General features: G+C 40.2%; 2 protein-coding genes across 3 annotated transcripts in view; one reads left to right on the top strand and one right to left on the bottom strand.

Moving 5' to 3' along the window:
* Positions 1–2,672: 2,672 nt before the first annotated feature.
* spag8 (sperm associated antigen 8) lies at positions 2,673–6,488 on the top strand. Its single transcript, XM_071534092.1, has 6 exons — positions 2,673–2,767; positions 3,269–3,428; positions 3,724–3,769; positions 5,003–5,117; positions 5,588–5,650; positions 6,381–6,488. Exons 1-6 carry the CDS (start codon positions 2,699–2,701, stop codon positions 6,486–6,488), a joined length of 561 nt encoding a protein of 186 aa, XP_071390193.1. The 5' UTR covers positions 2,673–2,698.
* A 3,428-nt stretch (positions 6,489–9,916) lies between these two features.
* The window catches only part of npr2 (natriuretic peptide receptor 2), a 49,598-nt gene continuing 38,250 nt past the window's right edge, over positions 9,917–21,264 (bottom strand). Inside the window, exons 16-22 of one of the 2 annotated variants that reach the window (XM_071534072.1) lie at positions 18,470–18,616; positions 16,996–17,119; positions 14,986–15,054; positions 14,332–14,506; positions 12,158–12,256; positions 10,772–10,863; positions 9,917–10,110 (exon numbers count right to left, since the gene is read on the bottom strand). In XM_071534072.1, coding sequence (XP_071390173.1) covers positions 10,048–10,110; positions 10,772–10,863; positions 12,158–12,256; positions 14,332–14,506; positions 14,986–15,054; positions 16,996–17,119; positions 18,470–18,616 — 769 coding nt within the window. In that variant the 3' untranslated portion in view covers positions 9,917–10,047. Of the gene's footprint in view, positions 10,111–10,771; positions 10,864–12,157; positions 12,257–14,331; positions 14,507–14,985; positions 15,055–16,993; positions 17,120–18,469; positions 18,617–21,264 lie in introns of those variants that run through there. The other variant, XM_071534074.1, reaches the window with a different exon arrangement.

The raw sequence follows: 21,264 nt of genomic DNA, 5'->3' as shown, positions 1-21,264 counted from the left end.
TCCGATTCCAACAAGGATGCACCGTGTCACCTGCGTGTTTGTGATATCAACAGACAGGATATCAAGGCACAGCCGAAGTATGTAGAGCGTCCAGTTGTTTGCAGCATCTCTGTTGTTTAGCATCTCTGTTGTTTGCAGACGATACCGTCCTTTTGGCTTCATCAGATTGTGAACTCCGAGGTGCGTTGGAGCGGTTTCCTGCCGAGTGTGACGTGGTCAAGATGCGGATCAGCGCATCCAAATCTTAGACTATGATTTTGTCCCAGAAAAAAAGATGGCCTGTCTCATTCAGGTGAGGTGGGAGCAGCTGCCCCAAGAGTTCAGATATCTCTCTCTCTCTCTTATTTGAGGGTAAAAGGGATCAGGAGATTGACCACCGGTTAGGTCCTCATTTATGGTCACAAGCTTTCTCTCACACACACACACGCTAGATAGAACACACTGGAGGGACTACATCTCCCAGCATGCCTGAGAGCGCCTGTGATCCCCCCCCCCCAGGAGGAACATGAGGAAGTTGCTGGGGAAAAGGACGTCTGGGCTGCTCTGTTCGCCCTGCTCACCGCCGCCACCCTGACCCGGATTATAGCGGCAAGAAAATGGATGGATGAAAAGATGGATGGGTGGTAAGACATTTTCACAGTGTCTGCAGATGACAAGAAAGAGGGTGATCTCTTTTCACTGTAATTGCACCTCAGGGGACATTATTCTCACCAACAGCTGTCTCCTGGAGACCAAGCGATATGCTTCTGTGTTCACCTGATAGAACCACAGAGAGATGATTAATTCCTTCATCCTTCATCCCTATTAAGAAATCTACCATTCACCAGGAATCTACCATTCACAAGCTTTCAGACAAAGAACCATTTACGTCTGTTTTGATTTTATTAATGTAGCCAACATTGACATTAATCTGAGTAGGATGTGAGGTCTTGCCGTCCTTTCACTGTGTGTATTACTGTTTCCATGTCTGTGTACCAATATTACCAAGATAAATTCCTGTAATATTGATTGTGCATTGCTATTTAAGTGATACTGATTTCATTTAATAGTATGCCTATTCAGTTCTACATATTGAAAACTAACCAGTTGTGAAAGAATAGATCATAGTGACAGTTGCATGCTGAACATTGTTGCAAAATATAATGTTATAAATGTAATACATGATACTGGACTTTGACACCCCACAACCCCTCACACACACACACACACACACACGCACACACACTACACCCTCAGTAACAGTATGGCAGCCCTTATGTTTGCTACCTCTAGGTATTACAGTGACTACTTTAGGCCATGTTTATTCCAGTCCATGTAACGAGTATTGTGGGTTTATGTGTATGATTTGATGATTTGTTTTTAAGCTTTCATACTGTGTTGACAGTTGGTTTGTTACTGCTGGATACACAGCTGAGGTACCCAGTACAACCACAGTGTTTTACTGCTGGCCACTGAGCAGCTCCACTGGAGCAGTTTGGGGTTAAGAGCCTTACGATAATTGTTGAGAGAGAGGGGAGAGCTCCTCTCATCCATTCCCCCCCCACACACACAGACACTGGTAGACACACACATGCACACACACACGTACACACACACTAAATATTTGCCACTGTTTTATTTTTGATGAATTATTTATTTAGAGCCTATTTAATTCTATTTTTAAAGAAAGATGAAATAATTCTAAACTATAGCCTATACTATACATACTCACACACATTAAGCATTTGTCTCATTTTCTGTCCAGTTGTTAGAAATGAGAGACTATTTCATCCCAGTCAAAGTACTGAGGTTCTTTGGGGAAAAAAAACATCACAGGATGCTTTGGTAGAACCATCAGGTGCATCTGAGGACAAATCAATCCACCCTGTTAGAGCATGTGTGATATTTCAAATAAGGGTGTGTGGACACAAATAAACTGTGAGTGATGTAAAAGGGATTAGGGTAGGGAAGGCGAAAATCCTAAACTAAAGGGCAGTAACTGCATAAGACCATGACAGAATGGAACAGATAAAAATTACTTCATTAGGCCTATTGTCATCTCCATTTTCTCCTGTTCTGACAAAAGTAGATTGGACTATCTAGACTATATAATATCTAACTATCTAATAGATTATCTTGAATTATCTACTAATAATCTAATAATTGTATTATCTATAATAGACTATCTAGTCTATTATCTAGACTACTAGAAAATACATATTGTTTAGTGGCACATATGGGTCTATATGGGTCTATTTTTTGTTAAAGTGAAATCTAAACTTGACTCATGATGGTTCACCTTTGAAGAACATAAAAAACAGCCTGCTATGCAGAATTGGAATCTGATGCACCTTTGTTAAACTGTCATATTGAACTGGAACTTACCTATTTCAATGAGACACGACTATAATCCTATTATATCTAATATATAAAATTATGTGGACTATATTTTTACATATTTATAAAACGTATACGCCTATTTTGTACGTAGAAGCCAGGCTCACTTGTCTTGATCCAAAAACTGAACCCAGACCGCGGCAGTCAGTGTTGTTGCCATGGCGACACTTCCGTCAACAGAATCCTGGTTGCTCTGGGCAAGTTGGCAAGGTGCGAGCAGACGAGCCTTTTAATGTTTTTAGATGACATATAATTTGCAGTTCGCCGACTCGCTAAGCCAGTTTAGTTACTTCTAAATTATCTTGATGCTCATTAAATCGCCATGACTTCTCAAACTGCCTCTGCGGAAAAGAGAGTTGGAAAATGTCTGTTGGACAACTGGGTCGAAGAGGTGAGTGGTGCTAAGTTAGCTAGCAGCTAACGCTAACACTTATTAAACTGTAGTCAGCCAATGAATAATTAATGTATCTCTGGTTGTTAATATAAAACATCCTTGGTTGTACCCAATGTATTGTTAGCTAATTGTCATTAACACTGCCATGTGTGCTTGTGTTTATGTGTGTGTGTGTGTGTGTGTGTGTGTGTGTGTGTGTGTGTGTGTGTGTGACCCCATACTAGGCTTACTAACAGTGTTTCCTATTTTATTGTTGCTACTGAGCATCATTATAATCCTGTGACACACACACACACACACACACACACACCACAATGCATTATGGATAGGTTATGTCCAACACACACAAACACACACACACAGTCACACACCACAATACATTATAGATTGATATATTGTGTATGATAGGTTATATATGTCCAACACTCACACACACACACACACACACACCACAATACATTATGGATTGATATGTTGTGTGTGTGTGTATTTATTCAGAGGGCTGCTGCAGTTCTTGACACTGACGGGTCCAGAGTACAAATCCAGAAACACGGACACCGAGGTATTCTCACGGTGGACCTGGCATCAAAAATAGAAGGTGTCAGCACAGAGAGAGCATCCTACATCCCCCCCAGGGGTCCAGGGGTGAGGGAGCGGGGTATGTGTCATTGTCTCTCACCATCCACAGTAAGGAGTGTTTTATCTCACATCATTATAACCCATGCATGTACAGCAGGTCTGCACTTGAGCAGAGCTGAAAAGATGTTTTTTTTTTCAGGTGGTGTTTCAAAGAACACCACATTACAGCATTCACATTACACACTGAAAGCTACTGTGTGACCTTTTTTATTGGCTTTCTGTTCTTATTTTACCTTTTAATAAATGCTTTTCAGAAGATTCTTTACGCACTCTCACTTTTTTCTCTCTTGTTTTTTGACATTTCCATGGCTCAGGCATCAGAGGCGAGCTTTTGGAAAAACATATCACCCAGAAGATAAGGTAAATCAGCTGTGAAATCAGTCTTTTGATCCTACATAAGTCAATGTTGGAAGTGGTTTGTTTATGCAAACGGATAATACTTCTTTGACCATGTCTTGAAGGGAACCTGTGGGTGGAGAGTGATGTAATATTTACAAGTCTGGGGTGGTTTTACACCTTTTTAATCAGATTTTATGATGCGATTTTACATTTAGGTTACTCATCGTAATGTGGTTAATAGAGTGTATCCCCACAGATGTGGTTATTAAAATCCCCCGCAAGTTAACTGCACATGAAGAATACAAAGTGTCAAGTCTTCAGTGAAAATTGTTTGTCCTGCAGTAGACGGTGTCTCATCACTCAGTCTTGTGCCATACACAACATTTCCTGGACTTTATAAGCAGGCTACACACCAAAGCCGCTTGATTCGTTCCAGTTTCCTGACCGAGGAAGAGCTCAGAGGGTTTTTCTAGGTTTTTCTATCTGTTGTTATGTTAAAAAGAACAGCCTTTTGAACAAATAGCATTACCACCTTCAAATGTGCGGGCCAGACTAGCGGTTTGGAGAGTGTAAGGGTTTTGTTTTTCATGGCCGTCACATGCCTTGAAAATTGCCTACGTCTGCTTAAATATCACACCAATCTCTTTCGACACAGCTTGGAAATGTTACTTAAATGTATTTGATTACTGTAGATTTACAGAATGATATGAAAGGACACGTGGAAGGATGTTTAAATTCCTACACAACTAGTCTTTAACTGATATATATACATTCTATAGTATTACATGTTTATCTGCCTAATCATTTTATATGTTTAAATGAGCTTAAGTGTATGCAGCACATAGACTTCCTGATATTGATTTCTTAATTATAGGAAAATGTTGCAAAACAGCTATGCCATATGTTGTTTTTACCACTGCATAAGTATTCCATGTCATCCCTATACTGTCACTGTGTGGTATGGTTTTCAGTGTTTTCAAACATGGTTTTCATGTTTTGGGTGCAGTTTATTTCAGTGCGGTTATGCTAGAAGCGTGCTGGTAAGTTGCCCAAACAAAATTCAAACTGGACCGCCTTCAAACAGTGCTGACTACTCATAGCCAGACAGGACAGTCTGCTCAGTGCTGCTGATAGAGTACCATACCTATAGTAGGCCCAATATATACTGTAAAGTATGTGCAGTGGAAAAACTCAATAGGTTCTCAGACAGAATATTGGTAGATGCTGATATTGCTTACACCCATTATTTCACAGTGAGAAGGTACATGCAGAATTCAGCCCAGCGCCTCCCAAGACAGACTTCCGCTCCACCACCCAGAAGGATTTCATTGTCGAGGGATTTGTGCCTCTTGACCCTGAACCAACAAACGTATGTAAATGTATAGCCTATATATAAAAGTGTCACATTTTACTTAACATACTTCCATTATGTGTTCATGAACAGTCAACTGTTGACATCAGACCCACTGGGGAACCATAGCCAACACCTGCTAAATATATCCATCTTAACAAGTCATTTAATCTAGTATTGAGTCTTAAAATCGTATTTTTCTTAAGTGAAAAAATCTGCCAATGGGGTGAGATAATTTCACTTGTTTCCAATCCAAACCAATTTGTTTCAAGAATTTTCTTGAAGAAGTAGATGTAGGTGACTGACTTTAAATATAAAATATGTGTGCTAACAGTGAAAATGTGCGAAAATAAAACATTGCTTCAACAGTATGAGCAGAATGAAGAAAACCAGCGTCAGATAAATTGTTTTGATGTAAACAGAACACAGTGCAATGTATTTTCAGTGTAACGCCGTTCACAGTGTATTCTCCTTCTCTCATTGGTCAGGTTTATGATTACAAAACTGATCAGGCTGTTACATTTTGGAGTGAGAATCACCAGCGGGTACAGGTCAGTCAGATTTTTCCATATTTCTTTATTAAAATCACTACTAATGGATAATGGATAGAACTGAGTGTTATATTTTCATTGTTTCATTATATATGTATTTGGGGAGAGGGATTTGGAGTGGATTAACACTGTAACTGCATTCAATTATGTCAATTCTATTTTAAATTGTTTCATTTATGGACCAAAAGGAATAAATTATGTATAATAGATTATATTTCATCTCCAATGGTGAAAATTTGGGCTTGCATGTGCTTATGTGCAACTTTGCTGTTCCTTCCCTCTTCCTTTTAAATACTAAACATAATCACTAATAGCACCAAATCTCACATAGTCAGACTTCAATAAAATGTCAGAGGAGAATGCAACAAAAGCAGCAGCTCTCAAAAGCGTTGCGTTTATCCAGCAAGGTCAGGACAACTCAGAAGATTATAGACTTTGTGTTCAAAGCTTCTATTCAGTCATTCTTAGTGTCTGCCTTGTGCAAAATGTCTTCATTCATTATCTTGTATAATTCTGCTTTTTCATTCTTCATGCCATGAACTGACTTATTGGACACATACCATGCAAGCTTTAACAAGTGATTGATCACTGTTAGTGTTTTTCACTGATTTTTTTGTTTTTTACACAATTTTTTTTTCTGAGCAGCAGAAGAAAACCAAGCTGAGCAAAAGTATAACCAACTTGAACGTTATTCTTCTCTCCCTGCCATGTTGTGTGTTTTGTGTCACAGGGTGTGAGTGCTGTACGGACCTCGGACACTCCTTTCAAAAAGACATCCATGTTCAGCACACCTGTTACTGAGCAGCTGGATCAACTTGTGCTCCCACCTGAGAACTGAGATAGTATGTCAGTCTGTCGGTTTATTACAGCTTTATGGATGCATTATATTAAAGTGAAAAGCCGCAAGATTCTTGTTTTTCTCGATTTTGGCGACACCTTTGGTGATAAGTGGTTATTCCTTTCCTTGGTGTTTTGCACTGCATTTCCCAGCGATCACTTCACAACAGTGTTGCCATTACTTTGACGTCACTGGACTGACAGCAGCTCACAAACAAACAAATAAACAAGCATGTGCTGTTCTACTGAGACTGGTGAAGCCACCACAAATAACGGAATGACAGAATTTTAGCCAGAGCGATCATAGAGCGACCATGTGTACAGAGACAGTAAAATATCAACACTATATACTGTAAATATATCAAACATGTTTTTCAAAACAATGTACTAAATGTTTAGTAACATTATTACTCCATACCTATTGCAATGGATAGTCACAAGCAAATACTTAACCGACAAAAGACAGTGACTGCTTACAGTAACATTAGCAACAGACCTACGTTAGTACTTTTAACCTGCTAACTGAGCGATCATTAAACCTGCGAAACTTAGATAGTCATTGTTTTGAGTGTGGTTTCCACCATACTTTGTTAAGCAATGTCACTTGTAACTATAACAGGCACACTCGTGTATCAACATCACACCATGTTCAAAGTGTTACATGTGTCAGCTGTAATCTGCCAGGTATATCTAATCTAACTTCGGTAGCAATTATGTAGGATTTTTTTTTTATGTGCAAACAATTTGGTCTTACTAGCAAAGGAGAACAGAAAGTTAGTATGAACATCCCACTGCTGCATCTATGAGTATTGCAAACGTAAACTTTAGAAATTTGTTTTTAACTTTGTAAATGTTCCACCATGTATTTTTCTTTAAAGGTGACTGCAAATTTAGTATTTTCTGTGTATTACAGTGTGTTTGTCCTGTTTTTTTCATGCTGCTTGGGCAGAGAGCTGGTTTTGTTTGCAGGCTCCCTGCATCTTTTTCTATCATTTCACTGTTGCCTTGTGCAACCTCTAATTATTGCAACTGAACGGTGTTGAACAACAAAAAGCCACATTTTCCTCCTACACTGGGTAAATATCTTGCTATTGTCCTTGGACAAATGACAAAGAAACCTATCAGGACTCGGAGAATAGGAGGGAAAGTGTTTCTCCACCTTTACAAAGGACTGTGTTCACAAGCCCCCACCATAAACAAGTGAAATGTATTGTTGGGGATGCAGGTTAGCCACATCACACAGTGCATGGCACAGATTCAGATATGTGTTCTGTCAATCACAGGACAATTCTGCTGCTGCTGATCCTTTCTGAGCTTTCAGCAGGATTAGCCGGAGGTAGCTATGGCGACAAGTAATTTTTGGTCATATTTATGCAGTTTTTCTCACCAAACATTTCATTATCTCATAGGATGATACAGGAAAAACAATTTGCCTCTGAAACACAGGACCTTGGATCAGATTTATTCTTAATATTTGAATTGAAGTGTGATAAAGCAATTTTCATTTTTATTTCCCACATTTGCTTACAGTTGTGTCTCTCTGTCATATGTTTCTTATGATTTATTCTCATTTTAGCCATAATTTGAATAAAAATCAATCAATAAAACAAAATTCCACGGTCAAAGGAAATCTGTCTCATGTGTGGAGTGCGTTCCCCCGATCAAAACCCTCAGATGACCCGACTATTCATTTTCTTCACCACGCAAGTTAGCAGTGGCTCAAAGCATGTTTCAGAATAAAAAAAACAAGAAAACCATACCACAATTTAAGATTTTTACAGACTTGTGCGTCAAGTGGTTTTGAAAATTATTCATTCCCCTTGTTGAATGCTTTTTTTTTTTTTTGTGGTATGCGTTGAGGCATTTATTTGTTATCCTTTGTGTGACTCTGCACTCACAGCAGTCCATTCTGTGGAAGTGAAGAAACAAATTTCAGGGAATTTCTCTGCACAATACATTCCTCACCCCCTCACCCCTAGGAAGGCAGTGTGATCGAGGGCCCGGTCGGCTCTGATAAGTTAATAGGTCATTGTGTGGCAGGAAGCGCTCAGCATCGGTCTGTGGACTCACCAACATTCACTCTCCACAGTGTGGCTCACACAGCCACCGGTGGTGTGTCAGCGTGAGCGAGTGGGCGGTAATTACAGTTATGGAAAGATGTTCTCCTGCAGAGATGAAGACACACACACACACACACACACACACACACACACGCACAGACAGAGCCCATGCCCCCGTTTCACAACTGATAATGGGTGTCTAATGAGACGTGATGTCATTGCAGCAACACACAGCTGCCTGATACCGTTCTCATATACAGTCTTCCTCTCTCTCTTTCTCTCTATCACTTTATCTCTCTTTATCTCCGTGTGCTTCCCCTGTCTATCCACACCTGCATAGTTAATTACAGATGCTTGATGTTCAGTTTTCAACAGCACACCGCTGATTAGATTAAAAAAGAAAACACTTAAGCCTGGCAGTACTGTATTGAGTGTTATGCTCGATGGCGGCTCCAGCTGGATACGCCTCAACTAAAATGACTTGCAAGGAGAAAAGCATAGCGCTAATAGTTAATAGATTATAAAAATAGATGATAAAAATAGTAAAATCTTCAAGCTACGCTCCCAAAAGGTTGCACTAGGTAGGCTGCCCCTCTGCTGAATTGACTGGTACACTTGCATTAGCTCTGTATTCACTTCCAGACATTTTAATATGTGATTCTCCCGGGACGTCAAATATTTCGGGGGGCAGCACAAGGGCGATTATAAATTCTTTCTGGGTTAAATTTAGATGAAAACATTTTGGGTAAGTGTTATCAGCGGGATGTGGCCCAGATATGTTCTGAGAGTTCACATGAGCACAGTAAATGTCAGCCTTGTGCACGGCAAAGCATCAAGTAAAGCATAACTCCTAAAGAACGGCCGTATAAAGCCTCTCTCACTTGGTCACTGCCTCTCTCACATTACACACTATAGCTCTGTAGAGGGAAATGTCAATAACTAGCCACACACCCACATCAAAATAGTGCCTGGTCGATAAATTGAAAAAAAAAAGCAAGTGTTTTACTCAGTTTATTGAACAAAATATCTTACAGTATCTTGGATATACATATATACATATTATCTTGTACTGTATAACACCGCTGTTGAACGTTGACCTCTGCATTGACATCGATCATGACACTGTGCCTCCCGTCTTCAATGAATGCTTCAAGGAAATATTAATACATCATTGACTCCCAAACACATTATACAAATCTTAATATAGAAAGCACAAAAAATAAGAATTTATCAGTGAAAAGTACTCACTCTCAGGACAGAAAGGTTCTTCATACAAAAAACAACTTTTACAATTTTTTGCAGTTACAGTATGCAGGTAATAAATATACCTGGAATTCCCTCTATTTCTGTCTTAAAGTATAGTGTTGTTCACTTTCCTCTGCAGGGAATCACCAATATGGACTTATTCTAGAACAAATAAAGTAGTGGCTTGGCCACCGGAGCCTCTGTTGTTGTCTCCACCGCGCTGCTGCTGCCGCTGCCACATTATCAGCAGGCCTCTCAGATAACATACACATCAGTCTTCTCCCCAAGAAGCCAATAGGTTCTCATTTTGCCTTTGCCCTGGAAAAACACAGAAATCAATAGGTTCATCAATGGAGATGAAATGGGAGGGGGTGGGGGGAGTTGGGGGCGATGTCCTCTAAAAGGCTGCCCTTCAGCTCACCTTACACCACCTTTCTCCTTAAATGAAGCGCTGTGCATAATCAGAACAAAAACAACCATGCCATAGTCATCATTTCAAATCTGTGTTTCACTCCTAACTAGAAAGACTAGACAGAGAAACTGGACTTAGCATGATGTAATGTTACGGTTATTCAAAGTTCACAGATAAAAACCTGGAAATAGCAAACAATCTTGCAAAAACAAACGAGCTGTGTCTTTACTCAGCAGCCGCCATGAACACATTTCAGCTGCACCGCCTCCATCAGCATCATGCTGCCTGTTTTTCTGGCACTGCAACTCTGTCCATCTACGTAGATCAGTAGTTATCAATCCTGCTCCCCAGAATACTGCTGGCTTTTCCTACCTGCTAGTTAATTGCAGTTAATTTCATCCACTTGGAGTCCCAGGTCTAAATCAGGTCCTGATTAGCTAGCTAGACGGAAAACCAGCAGGGCTCCGGGACTGAAAACCACTGATCTATGATTTTCGAGTTGAGCTTTAAAGTTTCTAGTAAACCCAGATGAATAAAACAATCTCCATGCATTTTTTGTGTCCTTACCTTCATTTCTACATCTCCTCGTAACTGTAGATCAAAGTAGCCAAACTCATCTAGCACTTCTTTGGTGGCTGAGGATAGATGGATCTTCAAGGCTGCAAGGCAGAGGACAACAGGCAAGACTGAGTGTGTAACGCTGTGAATAACAAGTGTCGCTCCTCAAAATACTTGAAGCTCCACTGCCCTCCCCTTTCATCACAGGCCTCTAGAAGCTACAATACATGAGGAAAAATCAGAAGTGAGACGCTGGCGATGCGTTCAAGGCCGACAGACGTCAGCGCTGAGATGCTAATAGCGGTGAAAATCTTTATTGTTGTGTCCAATCAATGCGCACAATGTGAGAGATGTGAGAGACGTGAATCCTGCCTTTGATGCTTCATGCTGCACGGTTTATCGCAGGGTGAGGGCCCCGAGCTGTAAGTGCTATCAATTATTTACCAGTGGAGGCACAATACAGGAAGCGACTCAGTAGTTAATCAATACATGTGATGATCCGCTCGCAAAATATCCAACCGCCATATCATAACACTAGTTCCTGTCACTGCCAGTTAAGAACTATAATGTCAGTGCAAAAATCATTGGTCTCAGCAGGTCAATGCATCTCATATTCAGCTTTGAAACCATATTTTTACTTAAGGAAATCTCAGCAGATCGTCACTTATTTCAACTAAGTTCTTGAGACAGGTGAAATTATCCATCCCTATAGTGGCAGATGCTTGTTTACAGTTGTTTTAACAAACATAACAAAGATTTGCACTCAAATAGGAGATTAAATCATTTTGTTTTTTCAGCGTAGTCACTAAAGGAATATGCAGACTTTTTGGAAAATAAGCTGTTTGATCATCTTACCATTGTGCAACAAGACAGCATGCGAGAAACGAGACAGCATTCAAGATTTCATTATATCTTGAATGCTGTCTCGTTGCTGTTCAGATGAGTCCTATTGTCCTTTTGTCACCGAGTGAGAAATGCCTCACATTATAGTTGTTATGTACTATTATGCAATTTGTCTATCCTTTGGTCCTTGCTGTGAAATATGGGCAGGGAGCTCAAGCAACTTCAACATAATTGGATGAACGTCAAGTGTAAGATTTCAGTCAAGAAGAAGGATAATGGGAGTGAATAACAAAATCTTTCACATTATACTTGACATTAACAGAGAAGAACAATGACATGCTCGAAAAAGCGCACTAAGAAAACTCGAAGTACTTGCAAATACCAAATAGCAGCGAATAATGAGCACATTGTTACCGCCGCCGCTCGAATTCGTGGAAAACATGTTTTTCCCTGTTGAATGCCAGATTGTGACATTCGGGTTTAAGCGGCAACATGTGATATAAAAGCTGACAGGCACCAAAGAGATACAGAGTCTGAAAAAATGACACTCACCCTCTCCATTCGACTCCATCCGAGATGCCGTGTTGACAGTATCTCCAAATAAACAGTATCTGGGCATTTTCAAACCAACCACCCCAGCACAGACAGGACCTATAAAACAGAAGCTAAATATAGTTAAAATATACTTGTGGGGGGACATAATTAAACAGTAACACATGCTAAGAACACAAGTGTCATCATTATCATACGAAAATCTCAGTAAAAGTGGTTTTTAAATAGGAAATCAAAGGCATGATTGGAGTGAAACCACGCTCACAGCGCTTTGCTTACACCGACAACGCTAAGTGCCAACCTACGCACGCTACTCAAAGGTCCATCTCTGCTGCATGTCAAGTGTTTGAATAAGAATATAAACACTGCCGCCATGAGCCGATACAGTCTAAATACTATGGGAAAAGCCTCTCATAAATTATTTTAGAGTAAATGTTTCAGACAGAGCAAGGCAAAACATCCTGTATTTGTGTGTCCAGACTAAACGTTCCACCGTTGGTACCCAGAAGTGGAACGTAACTTGTAGTTGTACATAACCTTTTTTTTTTTTTTTTTTTAATAATGCTTCTTTTTTGAGTAGTTTATTGTAGTTTAGTCTATTTTTATTACCACTTTAGGAAATATTTGACCCGAGTTGAAGTATTTACTCCTAGTTGTAGCCTACTTCTGGTCTTAAAGATAAACACAGTTATTTAGGACTTGTACCTCTAATAATTTATCCTAAACCTTGAGGTGAAAATTGTTTGCAAGGATTTCCAGTCAGTACATTTTTGACAAAAAAAAACAAAAAACTGTTTGGTTCATGCCCAAAAGCATCATATTTTTGTTTTAAAGTATTAGTAGTTGAGTACTTCTTTAATGGGCCAGTCCTTCATGTGAGTCATTTTCTAGATTATTGGGTAACTGAAGGAGCAGTAAATCTTCTTGAGCAAAATTGTTTCTGTTGTCTTTCCCCCTTTCTCTGTGATGATTGGGATGAACTGAGTGTCATCAACCATGTTCACAACAGTTTATAATAATCACTAGGAAATAATCCCTTGCACTGGATACATAAGTACATAGTTTATCACATAGAGGCTGCCTGACTCGCCAATTATTTATCACACAATAAATGATCATGAAGCTATTTGTCATGGCGATCCACAAACGTTTACTCAGTAATAAAATTGTGACATTGCTATGACTGATTATAGGATTTTGTTGTGAATAAGAGATATGAAGTCCAAGGAGTAAAGAGAGCCTGACAACGCTGATTAATTTCATTGGATCAAAAGCAGCTGAAACTTTTTAGCTCACATTTTGTTTTTTAGAGCACTTCATTCGTGATTTTATAGCTCCTCAGTTGTCACATTACACACACTGCAATTATGAATTTGCTTCTTCACACATCCTTCTGAAACACCGAAAGCAGCGTGTTAGCATGGAGCCGCGGCCGCCCCCTCAAACTGGTCGCTTCTGGGCATGTCAACTAGTGGCAGCAAGTGGGAGTTAGCCAACTTTGTCCGACCCAAATATTTTGATATCCAAAGGGTTTAGATAGCTGTGTAAACTTTTAATATCCAGGACATGGAGTTGGAGAAATACGTTTTAATGAATCCCAAACAATTGCAGAAAAAATATCGCTAACAATTGCTTAATTCACTGCTAAATTCATCTTAGCAGCCTGTGTCGACCCATCTAAGTCACCGACAACATCTGCCTCCGTCTTCCAGGCAGCGTTTCTCCTGTCAACTTGGGAAATCCCGACACCACAATAATTTATTTGTCCAGAAAAGACTTTTGCTTGGACAGCTTCCTGGTAATGAGAATGTTGGACGAAAGCCGGTAGAAGCAACACGTAATCAACGTCATCTTCTTGGCCAAATGGATTGGCTCTCACATGGCGAACAATGCAGGCATTTGCATAAAGTTGAATCTGAATTTCAACCTAGATTTCAAGCGAATTGCTACCCTCTCGTGGAGTGGAGGTGGAATTGGTTGCTTGGCGGATTGCGGACTGCAGAGGCACCCAGGATGTTGGTGCTCTGTGCTTTGCTCAAGGACACCTCAACAGGGCGGATGTTAGGGATTATGGGGGATTAAATCTGCGACCCTCTGGTTACATGATGGTCTCTCTAATCAGCACATCACCCAGCCTCCTGCAGGTCCCAGTGAAGCTGGGAGGACAGACGTACCTGTGTGTATCCCTATCCTGAGTCGCAGCTGGTCGTTGGGTCTGTGCCGGATCTTGAATGTTTTGACCTGCTCTAACAAGGCCAGTGACATGCCAGCGATCTCTCTGGCGTGGAGTTTCCCGTTCCGCACCGGGAGTCCGGACACCACCATGTACGCATCGCCGATGGTCTCCACCTGGTGGAAACACGGTAAAAGCTAAAAGGTTAGAGAAAGTAGAAGAGAGAAAGAACAATGCAAAAAGTAATCCCACACACAATTTTGAGTTGTAGGATGGTAGTGTAGCTTGTGCAGAATTACGATTATTAGAATTATTATGAGAAATACTATTACATTATTAGTTTGCACCAAAAACTGGAGTTGTGTGTATGCCTTGCATTGCTATTGTATTCCTGTATGGATCGATGGGTAGATCCTGGCACTAACACTGTCCTGTGCTGGAGGTTTGTTTCCTACTGGGGCCCTCCATGCTAAAAATCCATACAGTACTGTAAAGCCCTTTGGATCAAAGTCGCATATTTTAGTATGAAAGTAAGAAAAAAGTCTTTTCTATTACAACTCTTAAGATTGTAAACAAATACACAATGTCTTCGGTTAAAATGGATCATTCTAATTACTGAACAAGATGCGGTGACAATAATCAATAATTGACATACCTTGTATACATCGAAGTTATCAATGATGGCATCAAAACAGGTGTATAGATCATTTAGCAATGTCACAACCTGCAGAGAGAGACAGAAGTGTTGTGATCAAATTTCTCAAGTGAAGCAACAGTGCTGCAAAAAAGAGATAAAAGACTGAAATTTTGAACTGAAAGCATTATGGCTTTCAAATTTGACCACAGCAACTGTAATGAAAATGCAAGAACAAATTCCTCAGAGTCTGCTAATCTGACATTTTACACTTGTGTTGTTTGTTCCAGGACTGAGACGGATTGGATGGCCAGTGTGTGTCTGCAAAAACTCTCTGTCTGTCTTTCACAGTCAAGACTAACATATCTGTGTTTGTCTCTGGCTGGACCGATGCCCACCGTGGCTTACTGACAAAAATATTTGCATGATCATAAGTCAAAGCAACAGATGGAATACTGCAAACACATTTGACACACCATATGCACTAAATTTATGAAATGGCGTGGAGTAACGGTTATGTAAGAGGTCTGCCATTTGTTCAAAGGAGGTATCAAGTCTTTGATGTTCATGTAAAAGACAAATCATCATCTAAATTCCCCCCTATTTAATCAGTCAGTGCATGAAATGTAGATATACGTAAGTAGAATGAACATTGCTAAGGAAATGAGAACATTTAAATTGTTACAGTATGATCATTTCTTTAACAGTCAACTCTTCATTTACAGTGAATGAAATGTAAGTAATTGAACAAGAGTGTGTTTGTTTGGCGACATATTTGTTACTGATTGGCTGTGAGATTGACTGCATCACTCACATGGGGAATGACATGTTTACATTTGCCTTGTTTCACTAGTTTTGATGTAGCCTGGTTCCAGACTCCTGAATCGCGACCCGCCCACTCTTCAGATTTGGTCGAGCGATTCAGTGTCTGGTGTTGCTCTATTCAAAGGTGGAAAAACGATCGGGCCAATCAGCGCCTTTGTGGGCGGGACTAAATTTTGAGCCGTTCGTGGCGTTTCGGCAGATTAATATTTGTTGAAATCGTTCCATAACCAATATATTGTCTTTGCAAAGACGATACCTTTGTCAAAAACAACCGACATTTTTGGTAAAGTTAGTAAATACGCCCAGCATCAATGTAACTGAAAATAACGTTGGAGCAGCCGGATACGTCAGTCACTAGTGATTGGTTTCAACACCCCCCCCACACAGAAAACGAAAACGAAAACTGAATCATGGAGTGGAAACCAAATGACCATTCAGTCTGAATATCAGGCTAGTTTTGAGGAAGATAAGATTTTAAAACTCTGTGCTAGATTGAAAGATATTACAATGGATATTTTTTTGCAGTGTGTGAATTTCTGCCGCAGGACTCGTTAAGAAGCACACTTGGTTCCTCCTCACAACTTCCAACAGAGTAGGAATGAATCTGCGAGGAGAGAGAGAAAATGACCATTCTTGGAGTCGGTCTCTTCCATCTAAAGGTGTTAGACCGCTCGCCGTCACTTCACATGTGACACGGCATCCTCATCATATCACATTGCCCTAAAATCTCCCAATGGGATCGAGAATAAAGATAACGCCACGGCATTACGTGACTCAACTCTGCGTCAACACACTCTCCCTCGAACAACTGTACTATTTTGAGTTGTAGCCTGTGTGTGGGAACACTTACTGTGGGAACTATGAGACACACCGTAGGTAGAGACTTGAAACTGGTGAATACTTTTCTGCATGAATAGAGTGAGTGAATTCACTGCGGCTGTGTTCCCTTTTGTTGCAAGAATGAGCAACACGACCAATGATTTAAGAGCTTTCCTCCTCATTACATTATCCTGGTATATGTCGAGGAAAACGGCTTATAATGGAGAGGGAGGTTTTCATGAAATGGAGAACCTGTTACTTCAAGTTCACTTCAAAACCTTTTAGGTGCATTTCACCCATTAACGGAAAAAAAAAGTTGCGATACCCACAAGACAAACAGAGTGAGTTGCAGAGTGTGAATCACCCAGTGGACTGCAGGATGCGTACCTGTAGCGGCGTGCTCTCGGCAGACATGGACGTGAAGCCCACGATGTCGCTGAAGTAAATGGTGACGCTGTCGAAAGCCTCCGCCTGCACCGTCTCTCCTCGCTTTAGCTGCTCTGCTACTGAGCTGCGAGCAGAGAGAGACAGGTTCGGTCAAGGAGACGTTCAGGGAGATGTGCTTAAACTGTGAATCCATTAAGGTACATTCAGAAAAAATCATGTCAAGAAACAAAGTAGAGCTGAACAATTAATCCAAAAAAAATGCAATAGGCCTATGAACTTCTGCAATTTCCAAAGAGCTGCAATTAATTGCTTAAGAGAGAGAGGCGCCCAAAATGGATTTCTGAACAAGGTGTTTTAGAGCTGCAGGTAATCTTTGGTCCATTAACCAAGTACAATACTGGTGAAAACCTTTCATCATACTCAAACCCTGTAAATTCTGCACACTAACATCTATTTTTTTTTTTTTAACAAAATCACTTTTCTTTAAATAATTTGGGTTCTAAAAGTTCTAAAAAAAACTTGTGATGATATGAATCACAGTTTAAATCGCAATGGCAATATTCTGTGAGATAACTGCAATTACATTTTTTGTCAATATCTTTCAGCCATAAAACAAAGGAAGATATGCTCCAAATGATAAAAAAAAAATAAAATAAAAACAAGATCAAACAAGCATCTGCAGGCCCTCATACGATATTGTGAATCTGAATGCGCTCCTTATAGAAGTTTAATTTTTTTATTGCAGAAGTTTTGAATTAACCCTGAAAGATATTTGCCTGTTTGCATTGGTTATGATGTTACATCCTTAAGTCTACCTTAAAACGCTTGAAATTTTGTCTTTCAAAAAACACAATTATAGTATGCCTAGCAGGTTCAATTAATGAGATGTAAGAGTTTATCATTACAAATTATGCCCACATTAATTTTCTGTTAATTAAAAATACCAAAGGCAAATATTTTGCGACGGAAGCTAGCTAGCTTAATTCACATCGACATCTGTCCGTTCTCTCAGGCCGTCTCCTGTCTGTCAGGAAGGCTGTGAGCGAGGGAGGGAGGGAGGATGTTTCAGCAGAAAAAAAGAGGGATAAATTGGTGAGAAAGAGAAAGCTTAGGAAGTCAAGGGAGCCCTTGCAAACTGTGGTGTTATCAAAATGCTTAAAACCGCTATCTTGCCTGTTCTCCTGGCTCCTTAATGAGAAGTTTGCCTGTCTGTTCTCCCTCTCTATCTTTTCCCTTTCATCTACATTGAGATAGCACAGGGGGGAAACGTGTATCTGTTAAGAAGCGTGATATGAGGAGGGATTTTTGAGTCTTTCATTAACACAGGAACTTAACATAATTGACAAAGTGTAATTGAGCCGTGCCGGTGACATTCGCCTCTAATTGCCTGGTTTGATAATCGGAGTTTGAAGCTTTCGGCGGAAGTGCAAAAAAAGTGAGAGTGGAAGAAAAACATGATTATAATTCGTCTTACTGTGGCAAAATTTGGTAGAGGAGGTTTTCGGCTTTCCTTTTCTCTTCCAGGTAGGCTTGTGTTCGCTCCTCCACCAGGTTCTCCAGGTTATTGGCATACTGCTCCATCCTGGACAGCAGGTTGTTGAGAATACTAGTGCTGCCCTCCCTGTGGAAAACACACACACACACACACACACACACACATACATACACACACATACAGTACAATTAAGCAATAAGCCACAAGCAGCCAAGCTTTACACTGATTTTAAATCTTTCATTTTTAATTAACAATAATTAAATAATAATAATCAAATGTTATTCTTCCATCAAGCAATATAATTCAAGTATCAGTAGGCTATCAGATGACATTTAGGTTATCTGTTATCTGTCATAGGTGTGTGTTTCTTATAAAGGCCGTGTGACTCAGTTGAGGGCCGGAACGATCCATTTTATAGTTCTTTTTTTTCTTTACAACCGTCCCACACCCCCCCACCCCTTATTTAACAGGAAGTTCAGTTGGGATTAAAAATCTCTTTTGTACGGAAGACCTTGGTCAAAAAAGCAGCATTAGAACAAACATAAAAGTTGCCGATCAAAAAACGACCTTATCAAAGTCAAATATTTAAAGTCAAATAAAATGTAGGTGCAAAGTCACATTTTTGTATATCAGCGCTCCAAGAGGCCAAAGTCCAATAGCAAACCAGCTGTCAACGGGTCAAAAATCTTGACAAAAAGCAAAGATGGCTCCAAACTGAGCCTGACAATTCAACCTCACCAAGAGAGATGAGCTCTTTCAGCTTGAAATCATTTCTGCAGTATTGTTCATGACAGATGTCAAAATATGATCATTCTAATTCTAACTAGAAGGGCACTCGGAGAGCGCAGACCTCCGCCAAGGTTCGTGCTATTATTGCTTGTTCGTGAGTCGGATCCGGATCCGCTCCAAAATTTAATGGGCCATGCTACACCCTTCCATGAAGTTTCATGAAAATCGGGCCAGTATTTTTTCCATAATCCTGCTAACAGACAAACAAACAGACAAACAAACAAACGGCACGGAAAACATAACCTCCTTGACGGAGGTAAATATAGTCCCTACTGGTTCAATCCCAGCAATTCAAATATATTTTATAATATATTGTATAATGTGTGTGTCTCTGGAGATTTCCATTTTCATACTCTGCGAGTGTGCACATGCGCACACACAAACACACACACACATGCATGCACACGCACACATACACCGATGGAGCAAGAAGGTGAGTCATCCACCACCGTGGCGGTTAAAAGCATCAATGCTCGGCATTTTGCCATATTTCTTCTGGGTCACAGATCCTACATACACCCACATGTTGTTTAAGTTAAAAGAACGAAACATTAGAGGGAGACATGAAAGAGAATGATGAGTATCTCTGCACTGAACGTAACACACTACACTACAGACGTCCGTGTTTTCCCACCATTCATCCAACCCAACGTAATCGCACAAACTGAGAAAGTTCTGGGTGATGAGAAAAGGCCAGAGGCTCCACACTCATCTCAACAAGTGATTTAATCTCGTATTCAGTCTTAAAACCTTCTTTCTCTTACAGCAAATGAAAAAAAAAAACCTACCAGAGGGATTAGATAACTCGTTGGTTTTCAAAGCAGCTCAACTTGCTCCAAGAATTTTCTTGAATCAAGAGACGTTATCCTCCAATAAGTGGAGTGGTGTGCCTTATATCAGGATTCTTTAAAAGCAAGTGAAAATGCATTGAAAAACTGGTTTTGGAAACATAATAATGTTAATGTAGAATTGTCCATATAGTCTTTTATCAAGCTTTTTTTCAAATACTTTAAAGTAAACAAACCTTACAAAGTCCCAAGCAATTGTTGTAGTCAGAGACCTGGCACTTAATCAGATATTCAGCAATCAAACTCATGTAACAGATTTGTACACAAAGAAACATTTCAAGGCTGCATACAAAATTAAACGCCTTGTTCGGAGGAGTATTTTCTGCAGTGTAGCCTAAGTGTGATGGGAAACTGTGAGCGGCTTCATCTGCGCGGTGAGAGGTCAGCTATTCACGGTGGAGCGAGGTGTCAGCTCCGCATGCGGGTTTAAACCGAACCGTTTGCTGCTGAAGACCCCCCTTGTTACCGCCGCCCTTCAGCCCGGCTCACACACACACACACACACCAAAAATAACAGCCCATCCGTCATGTCATGTCAACAACATACATTTGCCTAATGAAAACAACGGGCAAAGAGTGCATTAACACGGCGCCTTCTGAGGTGAAGGGCTTCGTACGCGAGAGGAGGAACTTTGCGTGCCGGGTGTCAGAGCATCCTTGAGTGCATCTGAGGATATCAATCATACAGAGCGCTCTCCACTTCCAGCCTCTGCAAATGGAAAGCTATACATCACTGGGCTCATCCTGAATTGACTTTGCTTCTGCTAACAGAGACACAGGAGGAGAGATCAAGCTGGCAGGAGAAAACACGTTAGTGGAGCAAACGCTTGTTTTCTGTTTGTGGATTCCCGTCCAAACCACCTGTTTTTAGATTGCTAGTGAACCAAATTAACACATCTATATTGTATTTTTCTTAGCCTGTAATAGTAATTCAGTCTTTTTAGATATCTGGCTGTCAAGAAGAAGTTGGTAAGAATTAATAACTCTGTAGTAGTACTGGGCGATATGGTGGAAATCAATATCATGATAATGATAAGGATTTTTTCTGCTATCGATGTATATCATGATTTAGACTGATATTCAGACTGAAAGGCCATTTGGTTCCCACTCTATTATTCAGTCTGAGATTTCCGCCTC

This window comes from Centroberyx affinis, unplaced genomic scaffold, assembly GCF_046629955.1.
Source record: "Centroberyx affinis isolate AG114_WGS23_722 - 3 ecotype Tasmania unplaced genomic scaffold, CSIRO-AGI_Caff_v1 ptg002483l_1, whole genome shotgun sequence".
Taxonomy (NCBI): domain Eukaryota; kingdom Metazoa; phylum Chordata; class Actinopteri; order Beryciformes; family Berycidae; genus Centroberyx; species Centroberyx affinis.
The sequence above is the reverse complement of the archived record's forward strand: the minus strand, read 5'-3'. Positions and strand labels throughout refer to the sequence as shown.